This window comes from Callorhinchus milii, unplaced genomic scaffold (genome assembly GCF_018977255.1).
Source record: "Callorhinchus milii isolate IMCB2004 unplaced genomic scaffold, IMCB_Cmil_1.0 Scaffold5, whole genome shotgun sequence".
In the NCBI taxonomy this organism is placed as follows: Eukaryota; Metazoa; Chordata; class Chondrichthyes; order Chimaeriformes; family Callorhinchidae; genus Callorhinchus; species Callorhinchus milii.
In genome coordinates, this window is record NW_024704746.1 from 68,984,067 (window position 1) to 69,000,221 (window position 16,155).

A 16,155-nucleotide genomic window follows, 5' to 3' on the forward strand; every position below is an offset into this window, starting at 1 on the left:
ATACAGTACCAAGACCACAGGAAATTCCAGTACAGGCAGTGTAGTGACTGTGCGCACAGAAAGGGCTCACAAACAGCCACGAGATGAACAAGAGATTTATCTGGCAGATTGTTAGCCAGGGCACCCAGAGGGGAAGGTCCCAGGTTCAAACCTCTGCCCAGTGCTGAGTGGCTGATCTCAGCCCCGCATTAACAGTGTTACAGTAACAGCCGGGCTGGGTGGAGTGCCTCCTGTTTGTGTAATTACCACTGTCATTCAGAACAAACTTGTTAGATTTAGCAATTTAATCCCATTTCTGTAGAATATTTATGTAAAAGAGAATTTATAAACACTTTGATTTGCTTCTAAATAATGAATAATAATCGCCAAGAGTATAACTGTACATACTGTCCCAACTCACTGTGGACTGCCCTCACATGGGCAGGAGATCAGGAGCAGGAGCAGGGAGTGAGGGGAGATGGGATGCTGGGTGAGGAGATGGGGTAATGGGTGAGGATGTGGGATAATGGGTGAGGAGATGGGGCAATGGGTGAGGAGATGAGGTAATGGGTGAGGAGATGGGGTAATGGGTGAGGAGGTGGGGTAATGGGAGATGGGGTAATGGGTGAAGAGATGAGGTAATGGGTGAGGAGATGGGGTAATGGGTGAGGAGATGAGGTAATGGGTGAAGAGATGAGGTAATGGGTGAGGAGATGGAGTAATGGGTAAGGAGATGAGGTAATGGGTGAGGAGATGGAGTAATGGGTGAGGAGATGAGGTAATGGGTGAAGAGATGGGGTAATGGGTGAGGAGATGGAGTAATGGGTGAGAACATGGAGATGGACAGTTAGCGAGTGTGTGTCAGGAGTTACTGTTTGGTGCGTGTAGTGGAAATGTCTGCTCACATCCATGGATTGATGCTAACATCTCTCTCATTGCCTCTTTTTTTTCCGATCACTGTGCATGCGTGTGCTGCTCTGTCTCGAACTGCATCCGGCGTCAAACAGGACGGTGAGCAAACTGTGTAAGTGCTCACACTCATTCACCCCATTCCCCTGCCTTCCCTCTCTCCCCCCAGCTCTCCTCAGGCACGCCAAGGCTTCTGCTGCATGCTCACACTCAGGCTTGTTTGCGTGTGCGTGTGCTGTGTGTGTGCTGTGCATGTTACATATATATTTTTTAGCTTCCTCCAAACCACAGGGTTGTCCTCCACAGGGCCAATCAACTGCTGCTTTTGACCTCCCCCTATTCCACCCCCCCATCCCCCGCCCCCAAATTCTGACTGAACTCAGCCTTGGGAACGTTGCCTTCATGACAGCTAAACTGCGGGAATTCTTCCCAACCTCCCCTCGGACACCTTCACAAGATCAGAGTCAATTGATAGGAATCTGGAAGAACCTGCAAAATGGGATTGGGAAAACAACAGGCTCCTGCAGCCTGCTGTGTCTTCACCACATTTAATTCTCTCTATACTGTGCGTCCACACTCCCAGGTCAGGGTTAGACACAGTAAAGCTCTCTCTACGCTGTGCATCCACACTCCCAGGTCAGTGACAGGACTTGTGGAAGATGGGGCGGGGGGATGGGACACAGGCTGTGGGGGTCTGGATTCTCTGGAGAGGGGGAGCTGGGTAACCCCGCAAGGAGTCTGATGGGGAAGCGGATGTGTCACACGCATAGAGGAGGGTTTGGGCTGTGTTGAGGGCAAGGTGCTGATGAAGATGTGATGGCGATGGAGAGAAGCGTTTGGCCAGTCATCGGGTGGAAGATGTGAAGGAGAGGTGAGGGTGTAACAAATCACTGAGATTGCCCACAGGCACTGAGCTGGAGCGAGTGAGCAGGGAGGGGGATCCGTCAGAGCCTGAGGGGAGGAGACGCTGCCAGGAATCTCAGGTTTGTTAACATTGAGCTGAAAGCTACGGCCCTTCCAGGACCTGATGACTGACGGGTATCAGTCAGGACAGCCGTGATGCTGCAGCGAAGAGACGCAGAGAAATGGAGTTGGGTGCCATCCAGGAACATAAAAAAAATGGCTTCATGTCTGCAGATGATGTCACCAAGGAGAGCGTGTAGATGAAGAAAGGACAAGGGAGAGAGCCCTAGGATGGGACATGTGACCCAGAGAGAGTACTGGGAATGTCACACCTTACCAAGAGGAGAGGCCGGGAGAGGACAATGGGACAGGTAGGAGAGGTACCAGGAGTGTGCAGAGCCAGAGGTACATCAGGGAGAGGCTGAGGGCAGGGAGCCCTGTTCACACAGAGGATGGCTTCAATGACTGTTCCCACTGTCTCCGGATGAAGGGGGCTCACACAGGGTGAGGTGAGAGAGGAATGGAGATGATGCACTAGCTTGAGAGTAGTCAAAGGTGGGTGACACCATTACAACAGTGTGAACCAAATGTGTCTCTAACCTTGACCTGGGAGTGTGGACGCACAGTGAATAATAATAATAATGATAATCCTTGCATTTGATATAGCGCTTTTCACGTCGGGAGGACGTCCCAAAGCGCTTCACAGAACACACTGTAAAGTGAATTGACTGTATATTTGTGGGCGAACGCGGCAGCCAATTGCGCACAGCAATGTCCCACAAACAGTCGTAGATTGAAAATGACCAATTTATTATTGTTTTTGGTTTTGGAGGATTATTATTAGGCTCTGTGTGGGGTAAGGAAACTTGCCCAAGGTTTCGCCCTCTGCCTGGAATTGAACTCAGGTCTCTCACTCGCAAAGCGAGTGCTCTAACCACTGAGCTACAGGACTTCACGAAGAGGGGCTTTACTGTGTTTCTAGCCGTTCTGTCACTGACCTGGGAGTGTGGATGGACAGTGGGTCAGGAAGCATCCATTCCTCACGTTATTGACCACAAACCGTCAGTGTGAAGAATCAATAGTTTGACAATTGATTGATTAGACCCGCGTGTGGTGGAGGCAGTGATGTGATTGGCCGAGGAGAGAGGGCTGCCTCTTGCCTGTGTGATTCACTGTGAGTTTGTGCTGTGTTGGGACATTGCATTAGCTCACACCGATTGCATTAAGCCATTAATCCATCACATTGCTTGCTGTACTGTGACCTGGACACGTCCACAGATGTCACTGGATCTGTCTGAGCGGTCAGTGTCCTGTTGGCTGCCATTGCCCTCAGGGTGAGCTGGCGAGGGAGAGAGGGACAGGCCCTGAGCATCTGACCCAGTTAGCATTACTGCGGAGATATTGTCCATGTTCTGGATTTCTGCAGACATCAGGTGTCTGATTCTAAAACAGACTATTTTTTGTTAGGGCAGGATTAAGAATGTCCCACAGACCTGTACCATATTCAACTCATGGAGAAAATGACCTGTCAGCCAGGCAGAGGTGCACATTGTGTCTGTCTCCCAGACGCTCTGTAAATTGTGGGTATAAAACAAAGTATTTAATAAGATAAACAAGCAGGAAGTGGAGCGTTAATTACTGCCTGCTTCCACCAGTCAAAGAATCATTAATCCATCACCTCCTAATCCTGGAGACCAGGGTCTTATTGGAGTTGTGTCCAGGTCAGAGCATCCCATTAGAGACAGGAACAGGACATTGAGAGGGGCTATGGAGACACACAGGCTGGGGAGACAGTCCAAGGTTTCCCAGCGTGGAGAAGATCGGGGGATGTGATCGAGCTTTCAACACCCATGCCTCCCGAAAGCCATTCCATCATGGCAAGGGAATACAGGAGGATCCGGGGAGAGAAGAGGGGTGGGATTAGAGCAGTGAGCAACACCAGGAGAGACCGTCAGTGACACAGGGCACAGACCTGGGAACTTTGCGTTGTACTGAGTGAAGGGGGTGAAATGATCTCAACAAACGTTACTTTAAGCTCCTGGGACGGTGGTGATGTAAGAGCTCAGACTGGAGGGTGGGGGGCGGCAGGACTGGGACTCTGATGCCCCATATGAGTGACTCTCCCCCCACACCACTACCCTGGAGGGGAATTCTCCTGATACCTCAACCCTGAGGGAACTCTCCCCACACCTCACCCGGGAAAGTGATAATTAGTAGATGGAATGTGTTAAGAACAAGAGAATTTCAGGGAGTTAATAGGGATTGATATCAGTGAGGACCCCTCCTTCCCCGCCCTCAGCATTTGGCCACTGAATGTGTTGGAAGCCGGGATCCTGCCGGGTTTGTCCGGTTCTGGCATCCCAATTGTCCGGTGAAGCCACAGGAAACAACAACTTGTATTTATATAACGCCTCACGCAGGGAAGCTTCCCAGAGCACCGAGTCCAGTGAAGCAGCAGGAAACACCGCCATTGGCATCTGAGTCAGACTGGAGCTGGGAGGGGGGTCAGCCTGAAATCCACCTTTTCTTAAGAAACATGTTGGCATCTGTGCAGTGGGCGCCGTGTGAGCTGCCAGCACAGTGCTGTCTGACGCTCAGACTCTCTCTCTCTCTCTCTCTCTGTTACAGACTTTTCAGTAGTTTAGGGGAACTCAACACCATCTCCCAGCGGACATTCGGGGCGACCTTCACCATCCGCCCAGGAACCAGGCACCCGGTCAGCCGGCGGACTCCCAGCCCCGGCAAAGCCACACTGGAAACAAGGACAGAGCTGGTCAGCTCCCCCCGGCCCCCCACCCTGCCCAGCCCCACCCAGACACCCCCCACCATCCTCAAATCCTCCAGCCTCAACATCCCCCACGAGCCCAAGGAAGTGCGCTTTGTGATGCGCAGCTGCAGTGCCCGGAGCCGCTCGCCCTCGCCCTCGGGAGCCCCCATGCATTCCTTGCTGCCCCCTAAACCCTTCTGTCAGAAGCCTGTGGCCATGTGGAACAAGTACGATGTGGCCGACTGGCTGGACAACCTGAACCTGTCCGAGCACAGGGACAGCTTCCTCCACAACGAGATTGAGGGCTCCCATCTGCCCGCTTTGACCAAGGAGGACTTTGTGGAGTTGGGAGTCACACGGGTCGGGCACAGGATGAACATGGAGCGGGCACTGAAGCGTCTATTGGAGAGTTAGCTCACCCCGGGGGAGGGGGGAGGGAGGGGGTAATCTGGGGCGGGTTGGGGGGGGGGGGAGTTTATTACACTGCACTTGAGGGTGGCTAGAGAGAGCTCGGAGCTCAGTGACCTCGCCATTTCGGTAAATGTTGCATGACTATTTAGAGGAGTTTAATGGCTTGTGTGGGTGGCGGACAGCGATAGCTGGGCTGAAAGTCTCTGATGGGAAGCGCTGAGGGGCTGCTTTTATAATTTTTAAAACACACAGGAGAGAGGAAACTCACACCGATTTTATATCCACAAAATTCAGTTGCCTTCGGAACCAATCTTGCGGTGTTGAGAGGCTCTCTCTCTGAGGCTGACTGTCAGGCCGGGAAGTGGGATAGGAAACCTTTCACTCACCCGTCATTGCAGTTGAGGTACAGATCAGCCATGATCTAATAGAATGGCGGAACAGGTTCAAGGGGCTGAATGGCCTCCTCCTGTTCCTATGTTCACTGCTCGCCACTGCAGGCGGCTAGAGGCTCAGGCTGGGCGGGTGGGGTCTGAGGTTCTGGCTGGGAGGGGTGGCTGGGGGGAGCTCGGGTGGGGGGGGATAAACGACGCTGACGTTTTAACACCGAGTCACAGAATTTCTCATCTTTTTATCAATTATATATTTGAACAAAAATAATATAAAAAAAAGTTTTTATGTTATAATTTTACTAAAACTACAAATATATTATTACATCAAAGCGACAGGACCGATGGGACACGCATTTATTTGGTTTTAGTGACATTCCCTCTTGTATCTCCTTCTGGCCGTCTCTCTATCTCTCCCTCTGGCAGTGTGTCTTTCTGTCTCTGCATCTCTCCCTCCAGCAGTCTCTCTCTCTCGCTCTCTCTCTCTGTGACCAGGTGTGACAGTGAGTGCAGTTGGTTGGGGCTGTGGGTGGGTGACACCGTGATGTTTGGGAAACTTTAGAGCATTTTAACCCATTGTCTTCCACAACAAGCAAAGGGGACGAACCGCAGGTGACACAGGGCTCCTCAGTGTCCTGCGTGTCTACAGGTCAGGAGTAGGAATGAAGCAATGACCCGGGTCAGAGCTGGTCATAGCCCCACACTGACCCGTGATAGCCCCACACTGACCCGTGATAGCCCCACACTGACCCGTGATAGGCCCCACACTGACCCGTGATAGCCCCACACTGACCTGGGCTAGGATTCTCCCACACTGACTCAAGCACCTCGCTCGGCTGGGACAGCTCCGCATTTCGGCTGAGAGAGAAAATAGTTTTTTTTGTATTTAATTCTTCACCAAAAAGAAACGACCTGATGGACAGAGTGTGACTTATTCTAGTATGTGAGGTTTGGTGAGACCCACATGGACACATCCCCCTGCGCCCCAGACCCTCGACCAGGCCCCTTCCCAAGGGGAGACGGAGGGAGAGTGGGGTGAGGCAAGGGAGAGTGGGTTTAGACTGGAGGGGAGTGAGCAGAGAGGGGTAAGACTGGGGGAGTGTTCTCTTGGGAGAGGTGACAGGTGGAATTGGTGATCGAGATCTGATATGATGGACGTGAGCTTGTGATGAAGAGCAACAATTGTGCTAACTCCAGCTAGGGAAACGGGGACCGGGAGTCGATAGAAGGGAACGAGACATGATACCATTTATAGGTAGAACAGGGGACTGGGAGTCGATTATACGTAAGAAGAAACAAGACCACAACCAGGTGTGGACAGGACTCTGGGCTGGGAGTCAGTGAGGGAGATGGTCGGTGGTGTGGACAGGACTCTGGGCTGGGAGTCAGTGAGGAAGAGGAAGATGAGCTTTCGTGCCTCTGAGGTAGCGATGGAAGAGCTGGTCGGAGTGAGTGATAAAGACCGGGTGGATCGTGGCGATCCCCGGTCGGTGCTGAGTTTGCCGATCTCAGCCGGGGCGGGCAGGGTGGTCGCTGGCCATGGTCTCAGCGCCCCCTGGGTCAGGGAGGGCACAGTTAAGCCCCCAGGTCTTGATCCTGAGCTCCTGCCCGGTGACCTGTGCCGGGCGGTGGTATCAGGTGAGGGCGAGTCGGGCTGGACTGTAGGGCCCGCCCCCACCGAGGGCAACACGCTCTCAATAAAACGGCAAGAGCCTCCGGGACCAGCGCCATGAGACAAGGTACAAGAGTTACCTCGAGGCCGAAGAGAGTCAGGCGGGGAATCCCGGAGCCAGAGGCTTCCCCCGGGAGGAGAGAGCGAGGAAACGGGAATGTTCAGAAACCAGGTCAACAACAAGGGTTTGAGAAAGTGACGAGGGAGAAGGTGTCAGCGCTAGTCACTGAGTCAGTCACTAGAGGTTAGACCCCAGCCTCCATCTCCCGAACTCCTCCTCCCCTCCCCCTGGCCCATCACCCTCCCTTCCCACTGGCCCATCACCCTCCCTTCCCACTGGCCCATCACCCTCCTCTTCCCACTGGCCCATCACCCTCCTCTTCCCTGGCCCATCACCCTCCCTTCCCACTGGCCCATCACCCTCCCTTCCCACTGGCCCATCACCCTCCCCTCCCCTGGCCCACCACCGTCCCCTCCCAGTGTCCGATCCCATCACTGGTTCTGACACGCAACCCTGTACAAAGGGCGGCGATGGGTAAATGCAGGTGCATTAGGATGTGGAATGGATACCCAACAATACTGGAGACAATGTTTTCTACAGGAATTGGAGAGTCTAACCCCACTCTGCCTTCGCCCCCTCACCACCCCTGGTCTAAAACTACTCTGAAGCCTGACTAACCACTGAAGGGAGAGTGGGGTTAGACTGGGGTGAGTGAAGGGAGAATGGGGGTAGTGAGGGGAGAGTGGGGTTAGACTGGGGAGAATGAGGAAAGAGGGGTTAAACAACAAAATTACATTTGTAAAGCGCCTTTCATGTTGGGAGGCGTTCCCCCCCCCCCCCGGTCTAACCCCAGTCTCCCCTCGCTCCCCCACAACCTGACTCACTGGCCACCGAAATAACCGATCACTGTTTACCCAGTCGTAACCCTTCGTGATCCTCACGCTTCGATTGGTTATCCTTTAACCCTTTCAGCTCCAGCTTGTGACACTGTGTATTGAACCTGTGCCTCACCCCTTCTCCTTCAACGGCCCACCCCCACCTCTACATCTCAGTGTCACTGTGCCTCTGACCATCACTGTGAGACCAAACCGCTCCCCCTCCAATCACTATATAGGAACTATAGTACTGCAGGAGCTGTGTGTCCTCAGGGGGTAGAGCACTGTCTGTATGTGTGGGGGAGCACTCTATGGGGGGTGGGGATAAGCGCTATTTGTGTGGGGGCAAGAGTACTTTGTGGGGGGTGGGGTGGGGGAGAGAGAACACTGTGTGTGGGGGATGAGCGCTGTGTACGGAGACTGGAGTGTGCAGGTGTGTGGAGGGGAGAACGATTTGTGTGTGAGTGGGGAGACAGCGCTGTGGGGGTGGGAGGTCTGTGTGGGGGGGGGGGGCACTGTGTGCAGATGATAGGGGCTGGGAGGGCGCTGTATGTGTTGGGGGGAGGGAGGGTGGGGGTTGCTGTGTGCGGGTGCTGGGGGGAGCCGAGGGCACAGATTATTCCTCTTTGTACTAAAGGCAACGGCCGATCAGGTCCATTTTGTAATAATTATAATTTCAGGAGATCACAAACTGAGGGAAGAGAATTTCTTACTGTGACTCCTCGCACCAGAGACTCTATGTTTGTTATAATAATGTAATAAATTTCTAATAACTTTATCATCTCTCACTGTCGCCCGACCTTTCATTTTTAAATCTCTCCACGTGCCACAGCCCCCAACCCCCCCACCCTCACCCCCCCCACCCTCTCAACCCCCCCCCCACCCTCCCCCTCAACCCCCCCCACCCTCCCTCCTCAACCCCCCCACCCTCACCTCCCCCTCAACCCCCCTCCCCTCACCCCCCAAACCCCCACCCTCCCCCCTCAACCCCCCACCCTCAGCCTCACCCCCTCAACCTCCCCCTCAACCCCCCCACCCTCACCCCTCAACCCCCCACCCTCAACCCCCCCACCCCTCCCCCTCAACCCCCCCACCCTCACCCCTCACCCCCCCCACCCTCACCCCTCAACCCCCCCACCCTCACCCCCCCCACCCCCAGCCTCCCCCCCCACAACCCCCCCCACCCCACCCTCCCCCCTCAAACCCCCCACCCTCAGCCTCACCCCCTCAACCTCCCCCTCAACCCCCCCACCCTCACCCCCTCAACCCCCACCTCAACCCCCCCCACCCCCAGCCTCCCCCCCACAACCCCCCCCACCCCAGCCTCACCCCCTCAATCCCCCACCCTCAGCCTGTCAGACCGGGGGTTGGGCTGGAGGACCGGGCTGGGGTGGGGTGGGGGCGGGTTTGGATGATGTATGGCGGGGCGGGAGGACACGGGACGTGTGTGACTGGCGGGACGGGATGACCTGTTGGCTCGGAACTAGAGGACCTGTTGGGGGCGGGGCTGGAGGACCTATCGGGGCGGGGCTGGAGGACCTGTGGGGGCGGGGCTGGAGGACCTGTGGGGGCGGGGCTGGAGGACCTGTCGGGGCGGGGCTGGAGGACCTGTGGGGGCGGGGCTGGAGGACCTGTCGGGCGGCGCTGGAGGACCTGTGGTGATGGCGGTGGCTGTGGCCGTGGCCGCGGCTCTCGCTGTCGCTGTCGCTGCGCTCTCTCTGGCGGCCGCCGCTCCCCCCAACATAGTGCTGCTGTTCGCTGATGACTTGGGTTACGGGGACCTGAGCTGCTTCGGCCATCCGACCTCCAGCACCGCCCACCTGGACTCCCTGTCCGCCACCGGCCTCAGGCTCACCGGCCTCTACACGCGGCCAGTGTCTGCAGCCCCTCCCGGTGACAGCCTCACTGACCCGCACACAGTGACCCCCACACACACACAGTGACACACACACACACACAGTGACACCACACACACACACAGTGACACACACACACAGTGACACCCACACACACACAGTGACACACACACACAGTGACACACACACAGTCGCACACACACAGTGACACACACACACACACAGTGACACACACACACAGTGACCCACACACACAGTGACCCTAAAACACACACACACAGTGACCCTCACACACACACACAGTGACCATCACACACACACACAGTGACCCTCACACACACACACACACAGTGACCATCACACACACACAGTGACCATCACACACACACACAGTGACACACACACACACACAGTGACACACACACACACACACAGTGACACACACACACAGTGACCCAAACACACACACACACAGTGACCCTAAAACACACACACACGCAGTGACCCTAAAACACATACACACGCAGTGACCCTAAAACACACACACACAGTGACACTAAAACACACACACACACAGTGACACACACACACACACACACACAGTGACCCTAACACACACACACACAGTGACCCTAAAACACACAGTGACCCTAAAACACACCACACACAGTGACACACAACACAGTGACACACACACCACAGTGACCACACACACACACACACACACCAGTGACACACACACACACACACAGTGACCCTAAAACACACACACACAGTGACCCTAACACACACACACACAGTGACCCTAAAACACACACACACACAGTGACCCTAAAACACACACACACAGTGACCCTAAAACACACACACACAGTGACCCTAAAACACACACACACAGTGACCACACACACAGTGACCCTAAAACACACACCACAGTGACACACACACACAGTGACCCTAAAACACACACACACAGTGACCCTAAAACACACACACACAGTGACCCACACACACAGTGACACACACACACACACACAGTGACACACACACACAGTGACCCTAAAACACACACACACACAGTGACCCTAAAACACACACACACAGTGAACACACACAGTGACACACACACACATACACACACACTCACACACTGATACACTCAAACACATTGACACAGAGCCACTCGGATACACACACACACAGACCTGGTGGGGGTGGGGGTGGGGGTCTCGGGCACTGATGTCACTGACGGCTGCTCTCTGCTTCCTCACTCAGGGCAGCGTTGCTGACCGGCCGTTATCCCAGCCGTTCTGGCGTTTACCCCGGGGTTTTTTACCCGGACTCGCGAGGGGGGCTGCCGCTGAACGAGACCACCATCGCGGAGCTGCTGCGGACACGAGGCTACGCCACGGCCATGGTGGGCAAGTGGCACCTGGGCTACGGGCTGAACGGCAGCTTCCTGCCCCTGAACCAGGGTTTCCAGCAGTGGCTCGGGGTCCCTTACTCCCATGACCAGGGTCCCTGTCAGAACCTGACCTGCTTCCCCCCCGACACCCGCTGCTTTGGGCTGTGTGACCAGGGAGTGGTGCCGCTGCCAGTCTTCCAGGACTGGGACATCGTGGAGCAGCCGGTGACATTCCCACCCTCACCGCCCGCTACAATCGCTTCTCCACTGACTTCATCCACCGCTCGGCCTCTGCACGACAACCCTTCTTCCTCTACTACGCCTCACACGTAAGCCCACCCGACAATAATAATAATAATAATAATAATAATCCTGGCGTTTGGTACCGCGCCTTGTCTCGTCTTCCAGGCGCCTCTCAGAGCTTCACAGAATGGACTGAACTGTATATTTTGTCCACAAACAGTTGTGCAGTGAGTGACCACATTATTATTATTTTGGGGGGAGGGATTATTACCCCATTTTTAAATATTTACTTAAATATTAGGATTCATATTTTGGAATGGAATGCAAAGGAGAATTCTCGTCTGTAGCATAATCTTTATTTAGGTATTACCATCACTCAAGGTGACCAAATTATTATTATTTTGTTATTTATTTTTGAAGGAATTATTATCCTCAGAACATAGCAACAGGAGGAGGCCATTCAGGACCTCCAGCCTGTTCCGCCATTCAATAAGATCATGGCTGATCTGTACCTCAACTCCAATTACCCGCCATTGCACCGTATCCCTGATCCCCCGACCCAACAAACATCCGTCCACCTCAGTCTGGACAGTGTGACTGGATACATTTTTGGGGGAGAGAGAGAGAGTCCCAGATTTCCACTAACCTTTGGGTGAAAAACTGGCCCTGATTTCACTCCAGTTAGTAACTTAGACGTTATACGGGAACACATGCACACCGGCTTTTATACTGCAAACACCCACCCACACACCCACACACACAACCACTCACCCACACACACACACACACACAACCACTCACCCACACACCCACACACACAACCACTCACCCACACACACACAACCACTCACCCACACACACACACACAACCACTCACCCACACACCCACACACACAACCACTCACCCACACACACACACACAACCACTCACCCACACACACACACACACACAACCACCCACCCACACACCCACACACACAACCACTCACCCACACACACACACACAACCACTCACCCACACACCCACACACACACACCCACGCACACCACGCACAGCCACCAATCCACACACACGCCCACCCACCACATACATACACACAGCATGACCCTCTGCTCATGTTTGGATAGTTTCTCAGTGGCTAAAAGTGCAGCCCCTAATGGTGGAGCTGAGGGGACGAGGGACAAGCAGTGGCTGATCATAGCCCCGCTCTGTGCCGGTGTCTGTTACCCACCCTGGGCAGCGGCTGTGATAGTGTCTGATTGAGTAACCTGGTCTCCGCAGCACACTCACTACCCGCAATTCGCCAGTGCCCACTTCACGGGGAAGTCTGGACGCGGGGCCTTTGGTGACGCTCTGATGATTTGATGGTTGTCGGTCGGCTGATCGTGAAATCGCTGCGAGACGCTGGGGTGGAGAATAACACCTTCATCTTCTTCACCAGCGATAACGGGTAAGTCTGACACGGTCTCTCTCACTAACCCAGCGAGAGAGAGAGTCACTGTGTCTCTAACTCCTGACCATGGGAGTGTGAGGGACAGTGTGGGAGTCTGACTATGTTACTGTGTGTTCAGGCCCGGAACTGATGCGGATGTCTCGGGCGGGACTGCTGGATTGCTGAAGTGTGGGAAAGCCACGACGTACGAAGGAGGAATGAGGGAGCCAGGAATCGCCTATTGGCCTGGGAAAATCCCCCCAGGTCAGAGTCCTCACCATCACCGGTGGGAGGGGATGGGATTCGGTTCAAGTCCATCTCTCCTCCGCTCTCTCTCTCTCGGTGTTTATCAGTTTGTGTGTCTCAGTGTGTGAGGCTGTGTGTCTCAGTGGTGAGAAGTTGTGTTGGCAGGTGTAAGCCACGAGCTGATGAGTACCCTGGACCTGCTGCCCACCATCGCCAAGATCACGGGGCTGAGCTGCCCCGGGTCCCACTGGACGGATACGACATGAGCAACATGCCTCTTCAAACAGTGGCCAGGTATGTTCCCGGGATTAGAGAGCTCCAGTGGGGGAGCGAGCCCCAGCACAGACACCATGGGGGGGGGGGGGGGGGAGAGAGAGAGAGATAGAGCAGGGAATGGGGTTAGAGTAGAGAGCTCCAGTGGGGAGCGAGCCCAGCACAGACACGATGGGGAGAGAGAGAGAGAGAGCAGGGAATGGGGTTAGTTTAGAGAGCTCCAGTGGGGGAGCGAACCCCAGCACTGACACGATGGGGAGAGAGAGAGAGAGAGCAGGGAATGGGGTTAGTTTAGAGAGCTCCAGTGGGGAGCGAGCCCCAGCATAGACACGATGGGGAGAGAGAGAGCCGGGAATGGGTTAGAGTAGAGAGCTCCAGTGGGGAGCGAACCCCAGCACAGACACCATGGGAGAGAGCAGGGAATGGGATTAGGTAGAGAGCTCCAGTGGGGAAGCGAGCCCCACAGTTAGAGTAGAGAGCTGCAGTCTCCACAGTGTGATAAGGTGCTATATCACAGGTTGGATTGTTAGTATTGTTATTATTCCAATGTGGTTTCAGGGACGACGCCGCAGTGTAATTTATTACCCGATCTCCGCCAAACGTGGGTTGTTTGCCATTCGCCTTGGGCACTACAAGGCCCATTACTACACACAAGGTAAACACCGGGACTCGTAGGCTTACAGCACGCTGCGGGAGGGGCTAAGGGGGTGGCGGCAGGGCTGTGTGTGTGTGAGGGGGTACTGCATGTGTGGGGGGGCTGTGTGTGTGGTGGGGGGCTATGAGGGAGCAGGGCTGTGAGAGGTGGGGCTGTGAGTTGTGCTCTGCATGGGGGAGGCTGCATAAAGTAGAGAGCTCCAGTGGGGGGAGCGAGCCCCAGCACAGACACGATGGGGAGAGAGAGAGAGAGAGCGGGGAATGGGGTTAGAGTAGAGAGCTCCAGTGGGGAGCGAGCCCCAGCACAGACACGATGGGGAGAGAGAGAGCGGGGAATGGGGTTAGAGTAGAGAGCTCCAGTAGGGGAGCGAGCCCCAGCACAGACACGATGAGGGGAGAGAGAGAGAGAGCGGGGAATGGGGTTAGAGTACAGAGCTCCAGTGGGGGAGCGAGCCCCAGTGAATGGCCTATGTCTCTCCAGGTTCCATCAAGAGTGGGACGACCCGGACCATGACTGTCACTTCACGGCTCACTATCAAACACGATCCTCCCTGGTGTTTGACCTGGAGACAGATCCCTCTGAGAATTACCCCTGACCAGCGCGGGTTTCCCGGCCTCGCTGATCTGCTCCGGACTTCGCTGCGGAGAAGGCCAGCTTCGAGGCAGGGATGGTGCAGTTTGGGGAGAGCCAGATTGAGTTGGGCGGGGACCCCAAACTCCAGCCCTGTGCTGTCCCCGGCTGCACCCCTCACCCGAGCTGCTGTGTGAAACGTTAGCCTGTGAAGGGGGCCTCGTCACACACACTAATCAATAACTGTAATTAACACTGCGGAGAGAGAGCTTGTGTGGGGGGTCATCCCAATGCTTAAGACAACACAAACCAAACTGAGAATCCAGGCATCCACCTGCACATGGAATCCCAGAGATGGATTGTTGCAATGGAATGCGCACACTCTCGCGTAGAAACATAGGAACAGGAGGAGGCCATTCAGCCCTTTGAGTCTGTTCCGCCTTTCTATAAGATCATGGCTGATCTGTATCTCAAGTCCAATTACCCACCTTGGAGGGAGGGGGGTGGGGGTCACTGAGGGAGTCTGGCTCCTGGGTGTTGGTTGATGATGATGCGGGTTTGACCCTGATGGTGATCGGGGACTGGGGTTGAGTGAGGAGGGGAGGTTGAGGGCTGGGAGTGGTCCATGGTCTGATCGGAGGGTTTAAGCAGCTGTGTGACCCACACCGTCTGTCTGGGAGCAGAGACCAGCGGCCAACTCAACCAGGTCCAAACCCCATTAGGTTTGTTCTGTCTGCCTTCCTGCCTGTCTATCTGTCTGCCTATCTGTCTGTCTATCTGTCTGCCTATCTGTCTGTCTATCTGTCTGCCTATCTGTCTGCCTATCTGTCTGCCTACCTGTCTGCCTACCTGTCTGTCTATCTGTCTGCCTACCTGTCTGTCTATCTGTCTGCCTATCTGTCTGTCTATCTGTCTGCTACTTGTCTGTCTATCTGTCTGCCTACTTGTCTGTCTATCTGTCTGCCTACTTGTCTGTCTATCTGTCTGCCTACTTGTCTGTCTATCTGTCTGCCTACTTGTCTGTCTATCTGTCTGCCTACCTGTCTGTCTATCTGTCTGCCTATCTGTCTGTCTATCTGTCTGCCTACTTGTCTGTCTATCTGTCTGCCTACTTGTCTGTCTATCTGTCTGCCTACTTGTCTGTCTAATCTGTCTGCCTACCTGCCTATCTCCCACCTTGGAAAATGCTCTCTCTCTCTCTCTCTCTGTCCCTGGAGGGACAATTTCCTGTTTACCTAATTCCGGAGAGTATGAGGCGCAGGTTGGCGAGAGCCAAGGCTGGAGGGGGGGCCCAGGGTGTGTGTTGGGGTAACTGCTGGAGTCTAAGCAGCTAAACCCACACAGGTTGGCCATCGATATCACTGTCTGGCAGCTTTCCCACCGCTTGTCCAGCTGGGACCCCCCTCCCCGTCAGGGCTTTGGCTGTGGGGTTACAGGAGCTGAGGGGAGAATGTGTCTTCTGAGACACTGACGATTGCTTTGAGGGAATGTCAGTATTTGAAGAGATTTCCCTAATTCAAATCTCGTAATCAATGAACGACCTGACAATCCAATTGAGTTAACTCTCTCTG

General features: G+C 54.7%; 2 protein-coding genes and 1 pseudogene across 10 annotated transcripts in view; all 3 read left to right on the forward strand.

Moving 5' to 3' along the window:
* shank3a (SH3 and multiple ankyrin repeat domains 3a) overlaps positions 1-5,008 on the forward strand; it is a 110,859-nt gene extending 105,851 nt beyond the window's left edge. For 7 of the 9 annotated variants that reach the window (XM_042334877.1, XM_042334876.1, XM_042334879.1 and 4 more), the window contains one exon: positions 4,420-5,008. In XM_042334877.1, coding sequence (XP_042190811.1) covers positions 4,420-4,972 — 553 coding nt within the window. In that variant the 3' untranslated portion in view covers positions 4,973-5,008. Of the gene's footprint in view, positions 1-986; positions 1,004-4,419 lie in introns of all 9 variants that reach the window. The other 2 variants (XM_042334884.1, XM_042334885.1) reach the window with 2 other exon arrangements.
* Positions 119-16,155, forward strand: part of LOC121849165 (SH3 and multiple ankyrin repeat domains protein 3-like) — a 25,735-nt gene continuing 9,698 nt past the window's right edge. The window contains exon 1 of the mRNA XM_042334887.1: positions 119-757. The gene's annotated coding sequence lies outside the window, so the exon portion shown is untranslated. The remainder of the gene's footprint in view (positions 758-16,155) is intronic.
* LOC121849214 lies at positions 9,553-14,795 on the forward strand (annotated as a pseudogene).